Source organism: Drosophila tropicalis, unplaced genomic scaffold, assembly GCF_018151085.1.
Source record: "Drosophila tropicalis isolate 14030-0801.00 unplaced genomic scaffold, ASM1815108v1 contig_393, whole genome shotgun sequence".
In the NCBI taxonomy this organism is placed as follows: domain Eukaryota; kingdom Metazoa; phylum Arthropoda; class Insecta; order Diptera; family Drosophilidae; genus Drosophila; species Drosophila tropicalis.
In genome coordinates, this window is record NW_027172855.1 from 3148977 (window position 1) to 3164980 (window position 16004).

The 16004-nt window shown below is 35.0% G+C and overlaps 3 protein-coding genes across 5 annotated transcripts in view; 1 reads left to right on the forward strand and 2 right to left on the reverse strand.

The window, feature by feature from the left end:
* osp (outspread) overlaps window positions 1-16004 on the forward strand; it is a 106421-nt gene that overhangs the window by 80860 nt on the left and 9557 nt on the right. For all 3 annotated transcript variants that reach the window (XM_068284521.1, XM_068284522.1, XM_068284523.1), the window contains 2 exons: window positions 10914-10979; window positions 12154-12751. In XM_068284521.1, coding sequence (XP_068140622.1) covers window positions 10914-10979; window positions 12154-12751 — 664 coding nt within the window. The remainder of the gene's footprint in view (window positions 1-10913; window positions 10980-12153; window positions 12752-16004) is intronic.
* On the reverse strand, window positions 2351-3767 carry Adhr (Adh-related). Its single transcript, XM_068284807.1, has 3 exons — window positions 3672-3767; window positions 2732-3136; window positions 2351-2671 (listed from the first exon to the last, which is right to left on the reverse strand). The coding sequence occupies exons 1-3, from the start codon at window positions 3765-3767 to the stop codon at window positions 2351-2353; spliced, it is 822 nt and encodes a 273-aa protein (XP_068140908.1).
* On the reverse strand, window positions 3973-5913 carry Adh (Alcohol dehydrogenase). Its single transcript, XM_068284697.1, has 3 exons — window positions 5760-5913; window positions 4929-5033; window positions 3973-4861 (listed from the first exon to the last, which is right to left on the reverse strand). The coding sequence occupies exons 2-3, from the start codon at window positions 5019-5021 to the stop codon at window positions 4190-4192; spliced, it is 765 nt and encodes a 254-aa protein (XP_068140798.1). The 5' UTR covers window positions 5022-5033; window positions 5760-5913; the 3' UTR covers window positions 3973-4189.

A 16004-nucleotide genomic window follows, 5' to 3' on the forward strand; every position in this document is an offset into this window, starting at 1 on the left:
CATTTTTCCTTTTGCTGGCCTCGTCTTCCTCCCCATTCACTGTACAAATTAATCAAGCGTGTGCCCGAAAACAAAAAAAAAAACAAAGACGACAACTAAAAAACTAAAGTTATAAATGAAAAATGCTGGACAATTGCATGGTTCGCTTACAGTGACTAATCGATTTTTGGAATTAAGTTGCGCGCCACATGGAAAGCAGCAAAAAATATGAGGAAAAAAAAGTTGGTATGCGGAAAAATGGTCACTTGGTCTCCTCCCACCACCTCCAACTCCATCTTCATCTCCTGCAGCATCACTGGGCCAGCCGTATCTTGGTTTTGGCCTTCTCTTGGACATTGGCTATAGATTTTTGTTGGTTGCTGCTTTTTTTTACGAGCTCTCTAAGGAGCGACAAGCGTCGAACGATAACGCACAGAATTTGGAAGTATGCCAAGGCGGTGGCGGCTGTTGAGACGTTCAGTCAGTCGGTCGGTCGGTCGTACTTTCGTTTGGTCTCTCACCCGGCAATGTGTCGGCAGATTTGTTTGTTTTCGCAATTCGTTCGTCTCCAAGTTGTGTACCCTCTCTAGATACTTAGGTAATTTGGGGTATATTTAAACCATTTAAAATTGAAAGAAGAAAATCCTTATTCGCTCTAGTCAAGTGAATTAATTTCCAAATATTATAATATCTTGTGCATAGATGTACTTTGGAGTAGATACTACAAGGAAACGTTAACCAATCAAAGGGTATTTCAATGGTCGAATATAATGCCTTTCGTATTTTATAGTTTTTTTGTGTGTCTGTGTGTGTGTTTGGGTGCCGCCTTGGCAATGCTGTTTGGAAATGTGCCAAAGTTCATTGCACGGCATTGCTACAATTCCATTTTGAATTCCCATTCTCGCATAGTTGGAAATTGTTTGCTGTTTGAGTGCATTTCCCTCCCTCTCTTGTCCAAATAGGGAAAATAATCTTATGCAGATGACACTTGCGAATTGGTTTTGATGGCAAATACAATGAAAACATAAAATTCCAATTCAATAAATCAATTCTCAAGTAAAAAGCAACGGTAAACCAAAGTATTTAGAAGGAACTTTGCAGATGAAATCGGTTTTCAATTTGTCATTCTTATAGGAACATAATTAGCATCCTATTAAATAAAAACTTTGATCTGTTTTAGAAGCAAAATGTTTTAATTATTTTTCATGATTTTTTAATGCAAAAATAGAGGCGTTTTACGTTATATATTAGCAAATTGCTTTGTGTATTAAAAGTAAAATATTTCAGGATTCATGAAAAATCAAAATAAATTAATTTCTTTTGCCTGCTTTCAAACTTGACTTTAACTTTTTAAATAAATGTCATAAATATCTAACAACAACCATTAAAATATAACTACTTATATAATGGAAATCGTAAAACATCTATTAGGAGTTGCCATCAACAAAAGATTGATTTTACCTCATATTTATAGTTTTTGATTTTAAGAAAGTTCTGTTAAAATTACAAGACTATATCTCTAATACTTTTTAATGACAGCCATTAAAAGAGCAACTCCTCTTAGATATTTATAAGCTGCTTACAATTAGTAAAATCTTTATCAGAAGTTTTCCTGAAATGACATTATCCCAAGTGTCTTCTTAACTGAAAAACCAATTACTTATTTGACTTATTATTGAAATTGCTTAAAAATTAATGAGTTGGCAATAAAAAGAGACGGCCTTTCTTAAAGACTAATAAAGAAATTGGCTTTTCAATTCAATAGAGTTTTTAAATTTGATAATAATAAAGAATTTATTGCATTAGAATAACCTTTTCTTTTGACGAGAAACTGATTTTTGGCATTATTATTATATTACTTTTCGCCGTGATTACAGTAAAGTGCTTTTTTTGTTTCAGTTGTGTCTTATAACTTATGAAATTAGCTGAAATTATTAGTTTAAGAATTAAATATAGCCCGTTTTAATTATGTGACAAATTCTATGAAAATTCTTGGGTAGGTAGTGATATTTCTTGTTAAAAATATCATTCAATGTGTTGACGTTACTAAAATTTTCACCAACTAAGATGACTTTTGTTTTACAAGATTTGTCCACCCTTTTCAACAATAAGCAAAAGCTATTCCACTGACCCACTGAATCGCCTCTAGCCCCCACACCCAACATACATAAATAGACAATAGTTGAAACAAGAAATTTTTAGTGCATACTTTTAGGCGCTGTCATTTTTTTTTTGTTTTCAATTATATGTATTTTGTTTTATTAATCATTCACACCCAAATCAAATGTTTCATTACGAAACCAGTTGCCTACTTTTTGCGACAAGCACACAGAATAGATAGAAACGAGAAATATTTGAGGAGGTAGTAAGGTCACTCGTCTCCTTCCTCTTCGTCGGCACTTTGCATATAGTGAACGAACTGATCGGCCATATGCCAATACCAATGCAATTTAACCAATTCCAGTCCACCCTTATCGGCTATCCAAATCTGACCATTTTCACCTCTTTCAATGGCATTAACAATATTTTGGCCACAAATTCGTGTCGATTGGCATGGGGCACGACGCAAGCGATCCGCAAATGATTGACCATAGGCCAGAAAGGCGTTCAGTTCACGATCGACAAATGTCTTGGTGGGACCACAACAAACGGCCATAACTGCCACACCATTTTGACTGTAGTACAGTGGATCCTAGCATCAAAATTAAATTGTTATAAACTCAGATCAAATAATATTTTTCATTCTTCTTACCGCGAGACTTCGTGTGAATCCAATTACACCAAATTTTGAAGCGCTATACGCACAGAAAACTGGCGATGGATCCAATCCAATCACTGAGGTCACATTCACAATTAGACCACCTTTGCCATCCATCTGTCTGTCCATATAGGGTAAAACGGTGGCACAAGTGTTCATCATTCCCGTTAGATTTGTATTTATTGTGGCATCAATATTTCGCTCATCGCACAATGTTGCCCCATTGATTAGGACATCGATGTAATCCATTTGAACGATGACCTCATCGAAATATTTTTTCATCTCCTCGCGGGCCATGGTCACATCGTAGGTCCAGAAAAAAATCTGTGTACTTGGATTAATCGATTGCAATTGAGCAATTGCCTGAGGATTCTCAACGCTGTGAAGTATGGCTAGTTTCTTGAAGTATTTGCAAAAAATGTTATTTTAGTTGTACAGATATTTCGCATTAAGCTTTAACCCTTTTTTCGTTAAAGATATTGTTCTTTGCCAAACCAAAAACTAATAAATAAATATTTAATTGTGAAATTCTTAACGCATCTATTGACCTAAGATAAGTATACGATAGTTGAAAATAGATAAGGAAAGAAGAGTAAACGAACTGTTTAACCACACAAACTTGGACCAAAAAAGAACAAAAGAAACACATTAACAGCTTTGAAAAGTTTTAGTAACTTTTTTTTGATTTGTTTGTAGATTTAGTCTGATAAGAAAAAATTAAATAATAAAACAAAAACAAACATAAAGTTAATTGTCCAAGCAAACTAAAAGAACAAACATGAAAAACTCATTAAATTAATGACTTTCCTCATCTGCCGTAGCATCAGACTAACTAGTTTTTGTGTTGATCAATAAAAGCGAAAATAGCCTTCATCTATATATATTGTAATTGTGCATCTTCTCATGCCACTTGATGGATTGATTCAATACTTACGGCTATGTTCTTGGTCATAAGAACTTTACAGGCCTCCAGAGCAATGCCACCGCAATCGGCCACATAGCAAATATGTTTTCCCATTAAATCGTACATAATTCTTTGGCTATTAAATTGAAACTAATATGCCAAAGTAATCATAGACCAAGAGATACCCCCAAGACCTAGTGGAATATATGTTGGTATTGGTATTATTATTGTGTATGTGTGTTTACCTTTTATCAGTTTTTCCTTTGTCCAAAAATTTAATTAATTTAAGTTTATCTTTCTTTGTTTTTTGGGTTAAAAATTTCTCATAAAATTTTATTAATATTATTATTTAATATTATAATTCAAAATAACAGAATGTGTGTATGTGCACATACATACTTTTGCGTGTGTTTGTATGCGTGTGTGCGATCGATTATCAAATCAGCCTTCAAAATATAACGAAAAACGAGAATTGGGTTTCTGCAATCGATTACCCTGTAAAACTAAAAACTGGAATTGTTTTTTGTTTGATTTGGCTTCAAACGGATTTAAATGCCCGAATCCCAGTGCTTGGTCCATTCGATGGGTTCCAAAGTGCCCAAATCCAATTTCCAGATGGCACCGTTCTTGTTCAATTCAATGGCCTTAACAAAGTTCTGGGCACAAGCCAAAGTTGTTTGCGTGGGATGCTCAAGCAATTTCTCAGCCACACGGGTCTCCACATCCAACCAGGAGTTGAACTTATGGACCAATGTGGTCTTGGTAATACCTGGATTCACGGTAAATGCAGTGACACCCGTTACGTTGGCCAATTTGGCAATGGATTGAGTGAAGCTCACAACAGCTGCTTTCGATGCAGAATAGACAGGGACCTGATAGATGGCATTGAAACCGGTCACGGAGCCAATGTTGCAGATGACACCGCCTGGACCACCCTTGCGCTTATCCCAGAAGTCCAAAATGGCTGTGGTGGTGTTGACCAAACCAGTGAAGTTCACAGCAATGGTACGCTCAATCTGATGATCATCCAAAATGCCAGCTCCGTTGATCAGAACATCGACAGTTTTCAATTGAGCGAAAATGGTCTTCAACAATTTGGTAGTCTCTGTCAAGGGTGCGGTAACATCGTAGGGATAGAAAGTAACTGTCACTTTGGGATTGATTGCCTTCAGTTCAGCAATGGCAGCAGGATTGTCAATACGATCCAGGATCACCAAGTTCTATTCAAATGGAAAACAAAGTCAGTTTTTTGGAAAACAAAAAACCAATAATTAAATTTAAACAAACCTTGAGATCCCGTTTGACCAATTCGCGACTGGTGTCCAGACCAATACCGCCCAGACCGGCCACAAAGATGATGTTCTTGTTGGTGAGAGCCATTGTATGTGTTACCTGTGTGAGATGGTTCAACTGTTTGTTAGTCTTTTCACAAAACACCAAACCTATTTATAGGGGAATTTCGCTGAAAAATAATCTACTCTGTTTTCTTATCTCGCACATACGAAGTGAGCACACTTCGTTTTTCGTAGATCGGTTTGTTTTTGTTTTGGTTTTTTTCCGGCAAACTTTGGCGGCTCTTCTCTTCTAAACTAATTTTAGAATCAGTGTGCGTCGTCGTCGTCATATGGAGATTATGATTATTTTGGCGCTCTGCCTTCATAATTATGTCGACATCGTCTAGTTTTTGAGTTCTTTTGGAAAATTACTACAAGCTCACGTAAGTTTTTTTGTCTACACGCGCCGGTTCGCTCACTCGCTCGCTCTCTCGTTCTCTCTCTCTATCAGTCGTCTAGGTCTCTATATATTCTTTATTGACGAAGGCACACGGCCTTGCTGTAAACTTGACTGTTAACTATGCCCTAACAGAGGCGTAAGACTATGGGGTAGGCGCGCCTTTTACGAAAAGTGGGCGCGTCTCATTGTCGGGCCTTCAAAAAACACACTTTTCTTGAAATTTCTCGATGGAAAACAAAGTTTTTTTTAAAAAATAGCTCTAATAATGGAAGAAAATTCTTTCTTAAACACATTGAGTTCGGAAAACTTAAGGATTGCATAAACTTTTTACTTAAGGCTTGCCAAATATTTTGCATTAGAACTGACCACTTGCACTTTACTTACTCTTTTTAAAAAAGCAAAAAAAAGATTTTAGAAATGAAATATGATTTCTATATTAGCCGGTCCGAACTGCTGCTGCACTGACTACACTGCACTGGGGCAATAATCGTAATCCTCGTCATGTGCAGCGCCTTAAATACTTTCCATCACTGGGGGCGGCTGCTGCAGTTGACGTCGACGTCGTCGTCGTCGTCGTCGACAAATGCCATAATTTGTAATAATGCAAATGATCTGCATAAAATGCACGGAGAAATTTAGTAACAATATACATATATAAAGAGAGAAAGAGACTGAGAGAGATCGACTGAGAAGTAATATGTAGATAGTGCCGGGTGGAGGGGAAAGAGGTTTAACCTTCATTGAAAGTCAAAGCAATAGGCAAACTAATGCAGAGAAACGAACTTACAATTGAACTTCGGCTTAATTTGCATAAACAAGTGGTTGGCTGAGACATCAGAGGTGAGGAGGGAGGAAAGACCAGAGAGAGGGCTGAATACCGATCGCCACGAGTGCAAAGAGCTTGTTTTTTTCTTCTTTCTATTAGGCATTTAACACGTTCCATGTACATATTTGTATGTGTGAGTTGAATGATGCTGGGAACGGACTGTGGGGTCTGTGGGGGCTGACACACGCCCCCTTAACGCAGCTCATTAGCAATGCATTTAGAAACTTATATACATATATAAAGACCGAGCCCATCTATCATACAAACAAATAGCGGTGGCTATCTCTATATAGGGAGAGAAACAACAAAAAGGAATATACCTATAAATAAATTGCAAATAATTAAACAGTTAAATGTTTAACCCATACGTTATGGTATTATTTTAACGGTTCGAGGCATGAAACCGTAACAAATTAACGTTTCGGTTATGGTCTTACATATTTACTATTGCCGTTTTGGTAGTTTTTTCATAGGATACAATGAAAACTTATCCCATTCTTATAATATCCTTAGGAAATTCTAAAGATTTTTAAGAGAATTTTTCTTGCAAATATGTGTTATAAATTTACATATAATGTAAAGTTTTTAACTAATCCCCTGAAGACTTCTAATAAACCAAAGCAATCAAGAATCTTTTCGTATTTAAAGTTTGAAAATTTATCAGTTCTTTTAAAATATTTAGTATTTGTAAAGGTTTTTATTATATTAAGGAACAGCAATGTATTCTCATTATTATTTCTCTTACTCAAAAATTGAAATCAACAAAAATTTTAAAAAATCTTTAAAACATATCAAGTTAAAAGTTTGAAGTAAATTTCAAAAATTTGTAAAGTTTTATAAAATTAATTTGATTTATGTCATTTATTTTGATTCTGTTTATTGAACACATTATTATTTTATTTATTGATGGGTTTTGTTTTAATATTTCCCATTTACATTTTGTTTATATATCACCTTTTTAAAATATTCGGTTTTTGTGGTCAATAAATCTTATGAATATAAACATAAAGTTATAAAGAATTCACAAATATAAGCCAAAGTTTTAATAAATTTACCACCACGTAAAGTTGATTAAATGATTTGTTTTCCCAATATTTTTTATTGTAGTTTTTTTTATGTTAAGTTTTAAACCTAACCTTAATTGAACACTTTAAATTGAAACGCCGATTAGATTACAACTATTGTTAATAAGAATATTGGAAATTTCCCCCACTCTATTGGAATGGGTAACAATGGGTTAAGGCACATGCAGTGCTCCGAGAGAAAGAGTGAAGCAATAAAGAGACAGAGAAAAGGAGAGAGAGAGAGAGAGAGAGAGAGAGATAAGTATGCGGAAGAAAAAAAAAGCGTGCTGCAATTTACATAAATAATATTTGAACTTGTTTATGGCACATATTTCTATATACTATATACCCACCCATATGCCTGTGAAATAGATGGCAAGTAGATTGGAATATTTTCGAATTTCTAGACATTACTTTTTGCTCCATATGGGCAATCTGTTAGGAAATCAAAATTAAATGATGCTTCAATTAGGAAACACATTCGAATTCCCAATATTTTGAGTGCCATTTAGCTCCCACCCCAAGTGTTTTAAGTGGTGTTTTCGGGGTTATCAGTTTGGAATATAATTAAAAATTAAATATATAGATAGAAAAATGATTTAATTTCTGGTCATGCGCCATGCACCTGATCATGACTGACCCAGTGAAAGCTGATTGCCACAACTGACCCACAGAAACAGTTTCGAAAAGATAATAAACTCCTTTTAGAAACACAAACCAAGCACCCCCTACCTGATAATAACTAAGGGGGTTCAATAAACAAATAATAATAATAATAAAAAACGGAATGAAAAAAAGTCATACGATTGTTAAGAGTCTGAGAGTATGTGTTATCAGGCAGACAGGCCTATTAGGTGGCCACACGAAACCCCCACCGATTACAGTGAGTACAGTGCGTTATCTGTGGTGATTTGGCCCCCTTGAGCACTATGCTGACATTTAACCCCGAAAGGCGAATGACGAATGACGCCAGCATACCTGTCAAAACCGATTCCCCCTAGTTTGGCACCTCCGACGACCCCACACCCGGCAAGTACCTCCAATGACCATTTAATGTGTGGGGCTTCTAAACGGCAATGCAACCTAAGCGGCTTTTCTCTATGTAGGTTGGTTGATGATGATGCTAGGGATGAGAGCATTGAGGGGTAAAAGGTAACTTATTTAGGCTACAGTACACACTTTATTTGTACGTAACATAATCTAATTTGTTTTACCATGTTGTTCAGTCCCATTTCAGTGTTTATCTGTTTAAGGAAATGACCAGAATATTTTCCATATACATACATATACAAACATATGTCTAAATTGGCGTAATGATAAAAGTTTTTTATTATTATTATTGTTGCTGTTGTTGTTAATAGATCATGTTTCCCTATTTGTGGTCATTTGCGCTTCAGTTCACAAAACCGCACAATTGTTTAGATAATAAAACAGACTCTGGTAAATTTTTATTGGTTGATTTATTATATTTACAAACATTTTATTGGGCTGCATGTCGTTAGTTTTGTTTCTTTCTTCTTTATATTCTTGCCTATTATTTCATAAAATATAATGGCCCAATTTATAATCAAATCACAGGTAAATAAATAATATAATTTTTATGATTCCTGACATTTCCCTGCCCGTGAATTTTAAACTATAAAAAACTCTATGAATCGTTACTTTGATTTGGCAAACAGAAATGTTTGGTTAGGTAAACAAAACGTGAGGGTATCAATCTAGCCACAGTCATGTAAAGAGTCTTGAAAATTTTGTTTTAATCCCAGACAGGGCCGGATTTCGAAAACCGGGTCGATATATTGTCGTGAATCTTGTAAATTGTATTTTAGCACTCACTGTGAAAATGAAACATCTTCATTCATACTCGATGTCTTAGAAAATATTAACTATAGAAGTTCCATTTAATCAAAGCAGTATTTGTTTTTAGTTTAAGCCACAATTAACCCTAGACAAATTGCATGCAAATCGATTTGGAATGTGCAAGTCAGAAACATTTTTTTGTTTACTACAAAATAATTTCTTATGGGTCGAAGTTTTTTATACGCTATTTGTAAAACAAATTTAGACAGTTCGAAAAATGAGAAAAATAAACATGTTTTTTTTAGAATTTTAAAGTAAAAGTATTGAGAGCTTAGTGGCCTATTTATTTCACCTTGAAATAGTGGTAGTAACTTCGTAATTTTAGATAAACGAGGGAGTTTACTCAGCGTCAAAAAATGTCAATATTAATTATGAGTTTTCCCACCCAGAACGACACAAATATAATGCACCAAAGATTATGCTTGATTTATTGCAGTGTAACTAAACTCTGATGCAATTTTATTTATGACTTTGAAACTTGCCAAAATGGGCAACTAAAAATTTATTATGAGTGTGGTCATAAAGTGTTCTGTGGCAAAGCCAAATAATACCAAGACAAGTTACTTTTGCAAAAGGCTTTTCTGTATATGGTTCAACTAATTTGAATACTAATGTCAAAAGGATGTAGAAAAATGATTTTTTGTTGCCCATAATCCATTTGCTGACGTATTAGCTTTTGATTAAAAGATCTGTGGGGCAATTGCGATTCCTTTTGCTTCATTCTGCCAACGAAATATTTATGGAAAGAGGGTCGAATAAGAAATAAGAACTAGAGCGTAAAGTGAAAAATAGACTCTTGATTATTCGTGTGCAAGTTGTGTTTTTATTTTTCGTATTTTTTTTATGGATAGCCAAGACACACCTAGTATTCTGTGGTCTGATCTGCTCTGGTTTAAGTCTGCCTCTTCTTTGGTAACATTTCAACGTCATCTTCTTCTTCGGACTGAAAGCTTGAGCTTAATTTGCTTTGACTTTTAGCAATTTGCATAAATATCCGAAGGAGAGTCGTTCCCTCTCTACTCTACGATTTGTTATGATTTTATGTATGCAACAATAATAACAATCAGAATCTGATTCGCATACATATGTACATATAGAGCAGAGATACAGATACACAATGAATCAGTGCGAAGGCGTTGCAAGGCTTTTCATAAGAATGACAACAGAGAGTAACAGCAACCGGCATATAAAAGGAATTATGATTTCTCACTGATGCGGAGGCGTTGTAAATAATTTACACAATTCGCAAATTGCAAATACGTATTGAGTTTGAGAAGTGAGTGGTTGGACACCTTCATCCTCCAAACCCTGGACCTTCCCATTTTTAAACTTTAGTTTAATGAAGAGCAAATAGTGTAGAGAGAGCTAAAGGGTTTTATATGTCAACAATGAATGAGTTAATGGGTGTGTTAGGTATACAGACAGATTAATGATTGATTGATCAAATTGTATAAAGAAATCAAGTGGTTTCAATAATATAGATGATCATGATCAAGACAAGGCCAAAACCTTGAAAATCGATTCTAATATACTAGAAAATTAACTTATCGACATTAGCTATGAAGATAGTTCAATTCAGGTTAAAAACCTCAGAAAACTTTAATTTTAACTAAAATATCTAATTGTAATACTGTTATTTTTATTAAGTCACTTGAGGCCATCCCTTCTGTATTTTTATACGAATTGTTTACTGGATTTTATAAACACACAAATTCTTATTATCTTTCAAAAAGTTCAATCAAAAATTTTGATATTAATTTAAAAATTTTTCCTTTATTCTATTTTCAGCGTTGGCAAAGACGATGGTTTGTTCTCTATGATGACGGCGAACTGACGTATTCTGTTGACGATTATGTAAGTAAATCAAACAATTGTGAGAAAACACACACAGAAAATAAACTAAAGATAGAAGCAAATAAATAATTTTGAAAAAAAAAAAAAACAAATAAAATAGAACAGAATTTGTGGCATTATTTGGTAAACAAACAAAGCTAATAGAAATTGATAGAAATATTCGAAAATTGTTTCACACGTATATTCATTTAATTATAGTTTATACTTTATTAAGTGGAAAGACCTTTTAGTTGAGAGAATTTCGTAAAAGATTTTTTAAACTTTACACATTTACAGATAAATCACATTGGCTATTCCAAGTTGATTGCAATTTAAGATCTAAACATGATCAAAGTTGATTTAAGTATTTTTAAATGAAAACAGAATCATTTGTTAAGACTGAAATGCTGAATATTATTTATTCTCCAAAATTATAAATGTGTTAATATGTTTTTAAACATTTTGTAAATAATTTTTCCAATTCATTCATTGTTTGAAAGTATCAAAATTATTATCTAATTAAAATAGAAACTTGTTTTTCGATGCACCGTAAATTTATTTAAACATCCCAAGAAATTAAAATTCAGCTTCTGCTTTTTACTTTTTTTTTTATCTGAAAAGAAGTCAACCAAGAAGATATGAAATCTTATCGGTTAAGGCCAGACAAAAGGTAGCATAACAAGTTCGCGAAACTTGAAGCGTTGGCGCGTGCGAACAAATTGATTAAACTAAAGCGACACAACAACTAAATAAATTTACTTTTTTTCCCCGATTTTATTAATAAATTTGTTTAAGATTATGCATGTTTTTTTGCGTCAGTGACGTCATTTTCTTTTTGTGTTTGAAATTGCTGAGAAATAAGAGAATTATTTCATTTGATAGCTTTTGCTGAATAAGTGGAAATAGGAGATTTATTGAAAACGTTAGAATAAAATTCCGTTCAGATGAATTGTAATCTTAAGACTTAATTAAAAGTTAGTTGAGGTTGAAGATATTAATTAGAATTTTGTACTCCCAAAATTCTTTAAACTCTAACTCTAAAATAACGCTCTAACAGTCATAAAAAGAATACATAAAATAGGAAAAATTTGCTCTTAACACAAACTGAATAATATTAAATATGCTCCTTGCATTTCATTTGGCACTTCTTGCAATTTACTAATTTCTTTCTTTTTTTTTTAATCTTCTCCTGTAGCCCGAAACGGTGCCGCAGGCCTGCATCGATATGACCAAAGTGATTGAGGTGACCAGCGCTGTAGAGGTAACTGGTCATCCCAATTCCATTGCCATAACCACTCCGGAAAGGGTTACCTTTGTCAAGGGCACCAGCCAAGAGGAATCGCAATGGTGGCTCAACATATTGGCAGCATTTCCCAAATCGAAGGGAAGACATAAGCGAAGTGCTACTTTGCCAGGTGGCCAAGTGGTTACCAGCCTGCGACAATCGAATAATAATAATACAGATTTATCAACCAAATTGGGCAATCGTCATAGTTCATATCACAAGGACACACTAACGTCGTCCCAATCGGCTGGAAATCTGTTGAGCAATTTGGAAGTGCCAACTGGGAGCTCAAACACTATTGTCACAACAACAACAAATCCGAGCCAAGATGATGAGGAAGACGATGGCGTCGAAACTGGCGAAGATGATGATGAAGATGATGAAGATGATGAGCATGCAGATGGAGAACAGCAGCAGGTTTCATCCAGCAGAAAAGCAAAAGATGCCACTCGTTTGGGTGGACAGGATGAGAATAATCGTAATGCTGGCAATGAGATCACAAATCGGGGTAAGTTAATTTTTAACAAAGGAATAAACGAAAGATGAAGCAGATGAAACAGTTGGGCACTAATCGTCGATAACTCGCTTAAATTGAGAACTATTCTTTTAGATGAGCAGTTATTTTGCTTTGACTTAAAAATGTTTTGTTCTTGAATACTTTTTTCTTCTAGAAGCCCCCTAATAAAATACTTTAGTTTAATAAGAAAAAAGCTTTCATTCATTCATTTCCTATGAGTTTAGCTGAGAGACAAACCCAACAGCTTTTCAGTGAACACAACGTAAGGCAATGGGAAAACCAAAAATTGATGAAAAACATTCATAAGAGAGAAAAATCTGTATTTTCGTATTAAGAATAAAAACCAAAGTTGATAAAGTAACTTTTACTTTTGCCTGACTGGCCAACCGCTACCCTCTTGCCAATTATTTAAACAATCTTTCATATTCTGCTCTGTATTTTGGTCTCTCATCTGACAGCCATATATTTTTAGCTGTTGTTGGTGGGTTTTTTTTTTTTTTTTTTGCTGCCGTTGCTCTGCTTGTATCGGCTGCTATAATTTTTATGATCATTTATGGCTTGCAGCAATCAAAATTATCAACCATGGCCCAGACACACACACAAACACACAAAGTTGAAGGATTGCACAAAAAGGGCCAGAAGATAGGGCAGTCATGTATAGAAGGGATCTTCACTAAGGGGAAGTGCGTGCAGCTAGTTAAAGCTACAGCCACGAAATTAACCTTGAATTCACACACACACACACACATATAGAGTAAGGGGGACAAAAGAGATGGAGTGAGATGGAGGGTATTCTCCACTACTTAACATCGTATAATGGTAGGCTTCATAAATTTTCTTTAGATCGCAGAGTATGGACACAGACACAGACAGCTACACAAAGTCACATGGCCCTTAGTCGGAGGCGCACTCTTTTGGCCACAGTTGGCCAACAGTCTGGGCCAAAGAATCGTCCGTTCAAAAGGCATCGCCTCACTGGCCGCGAAGTCTTCAATGGTTTGGTAATTGCAGTTACTGTGAATGTTCTCACATACATTGCTGCAGGATACTTGTTCATGGAAAAATGATATTCACGCTTAAATTATAGTGTGTCTACTACCCCTTCGACCCGTTTGTTTTCGTAGAGTAACAACAATGACGATGGCTATAGTGGCCATATAGAGAAAGAGAGAGAGCAAAGAAACTATAGAATGTAAAAACCCAAGAATTAGAAATCTTAACTATATGCGAGGGTCGTTTTAAAAAAGTTCAATCAATCAAAGAAGCTTACCATTGATGAAAACAAATCGTCTTATCTACATTTTGACAGGAAACTTCGATACTGAGGATCTTTGAAAAAGAATTAGTTCTAGGAACCTTCAAATATTTATATGCTTTATTAGCAAAAAAGCTGAGTTTTAAGTTAAGTCTTTGCATAAAATAGTACAAAGAAACTAATGACTGCTTAATCTACCCTCTTATGCTTTAATTTGATTGTTTTAAACTTTAAACCCCATTTAAAATCTCACCTTACAACTCACTTCATATCGAATTCAGTTTCAAGTCCGCTAGATCGGTTACCAAAAGACTGCAAGAGAAGGACTTTAGGGCATTTTCATGTTGTAGTGCTGACATAGACTAATTACATTCCATCTATAAGGAAAATTGTGCATAAAGCAAATGAGGCAATTCAACTGGGGGGCTCTCAGAAGTGACTCTTTCGCCAAGGAAGTGAGTGTGTTTGTGTGTGTGGAGTGAAAAGCCCCAGCCTAACGACAAAGATTAAAAAACTGTCTACACCTAATAGCCCGACGGGCAGTTAAGGCCATCGTCAGACAGGGGGCCAGCTTGAAATATATAGGTTTTTGCTTTTCTTCTTCTTGGTCTCTTGGTGTAATGGGCAAAGTTTCACAGCAAACTGAATAATTACACAGCAAATAAATCTCAAAACTGCTGGCAGAGAAAATGAATTGAAGATTTGACTTGGCTTGAGTGCAAAAATTTGCACAAAATGTGACGAAATGCAGTTAGTAAAACAACATTAAAATAAGAAGATAAATCATTTAATACTTTGTTGCTTAGACCATTGATAAAAGGGAAATAAACAATTTTATTTACTTATATACATACAGACTAGAAAAATGGCTATGGCTATCTTTTATTTGTTTTCAACTTTTAAGTAGATTATAAACTAGAATTATAATTCCGTTTGGGCATACTCCATATGAAAGCAGAAAGATGATGTATTGATAGACATCTAAACAACAACTAAATGATATCTAAATACTAAATTTATGATATTTTTTCCGAAACTCTATTTGATTAATCTCTGAACTTTATTTAAAACATCATGATGACAGTTCTTTTGAGTGACACTTAAGATCATATCTAGCAATTGAGTCATCTAAACTTATTGGTTCTTATTTAAAATAGTATTGTTTTATGTTTTTTATAATTTCATTTTAATTTTAAGATATTTTCCTTGTTTTTGTCTATTCTTCTCGATTGGCTGCAGAACCTTATCAATAATAGAAAAGAATTGGGTTATCGACATATTGATAGGTATATTTCTTACGAAGCAACGAATAATCAGGAATAAACTATTCAGTGAAATGAAAAGACAATTAGCAAATCCATTTAGAATTTAATTATATTTGAAGCTCAGAGGATTATCCAACTCGTTCCAATCATGGGGTCTTCTATATTCGTAGAGAGGAGTAAGGGGCATTGGGGTGGGTATATTGGTGGCTTGGACAACTTCTGGGCAAATGCAAAATGACAGCCGACTATATAAGTTTTGTATAGAGATGAGATGAAGGAGAAGGCGTCGTCGGCAGCTAACGATGCAAGTTGTACGATTTACGAGACTTTTGCAGACTAGCCAGATATAACCAGACTTTGCATCACCAGTATCTCGAGCAGCAAGAACAGCAGCAGCACCACCAATAACCAATCAATATTCATAAGTGTAACGACTTGCAAGCAAAATTTATGCAACATCGCTGGCTGGCTGGCTGGCTGGATGTCTGGTGTCCAAGTCTTTGCCTCTTTTCTCAAGCCAGTTAGAAATTATTCAAAGTCATCGTGTGAGGGGGCCCCAGGGCAGACAACAAGACACTGGGGAAGAGTGGTGGGAGGGGATAAGAGATACACACACTGATAGTTGTCCGACACAGAGGCAATTTTCGCTTTCATTCGCCCAAAACCGTCGTTCTTCTCCACCTCCCACTCTCTCTCTTTGGAGGGGCATAACAGCAAAAGGCAA

Bases quoted from the DNA above. Each gene is read 5' to 3' on its own strand.
- Adhr (XM_068284807.1), bottom strand. From the start codon at position 3,767: ATGTACGATTTAATGGGAAAACATATTTGCTATGTGGCCGATTGCGGT. The intron at 3,137-3,671 runs GTAAGTATTGAA...AAATACTTCAAG, and splicing joins TTATGACCAAGAACATAGCC to AAACTAGCCATACTTCACAG. The intron at 2,672-2,731 runs GTAAGAAGAATG...TTTTGATGCTAG, and splicing joins GATTCACACGAAGTCTCGCG to GATCCACTGTACTACAGTCA.
- Adh (XM_068284697.1), bottom strand. From the start codon at position 5,021: ATGGCTCTCACCAACAAGAACATCATCTTTGTGGCCGGTCTGGGCGGT. The intron at 4,862-4,928 runs GTTTGTTTAAAT...CCATTTGAATAG, and splicing joins TGGTCAAACGGGATCTCAAG to AACTTGGTGATCCTGGATCG.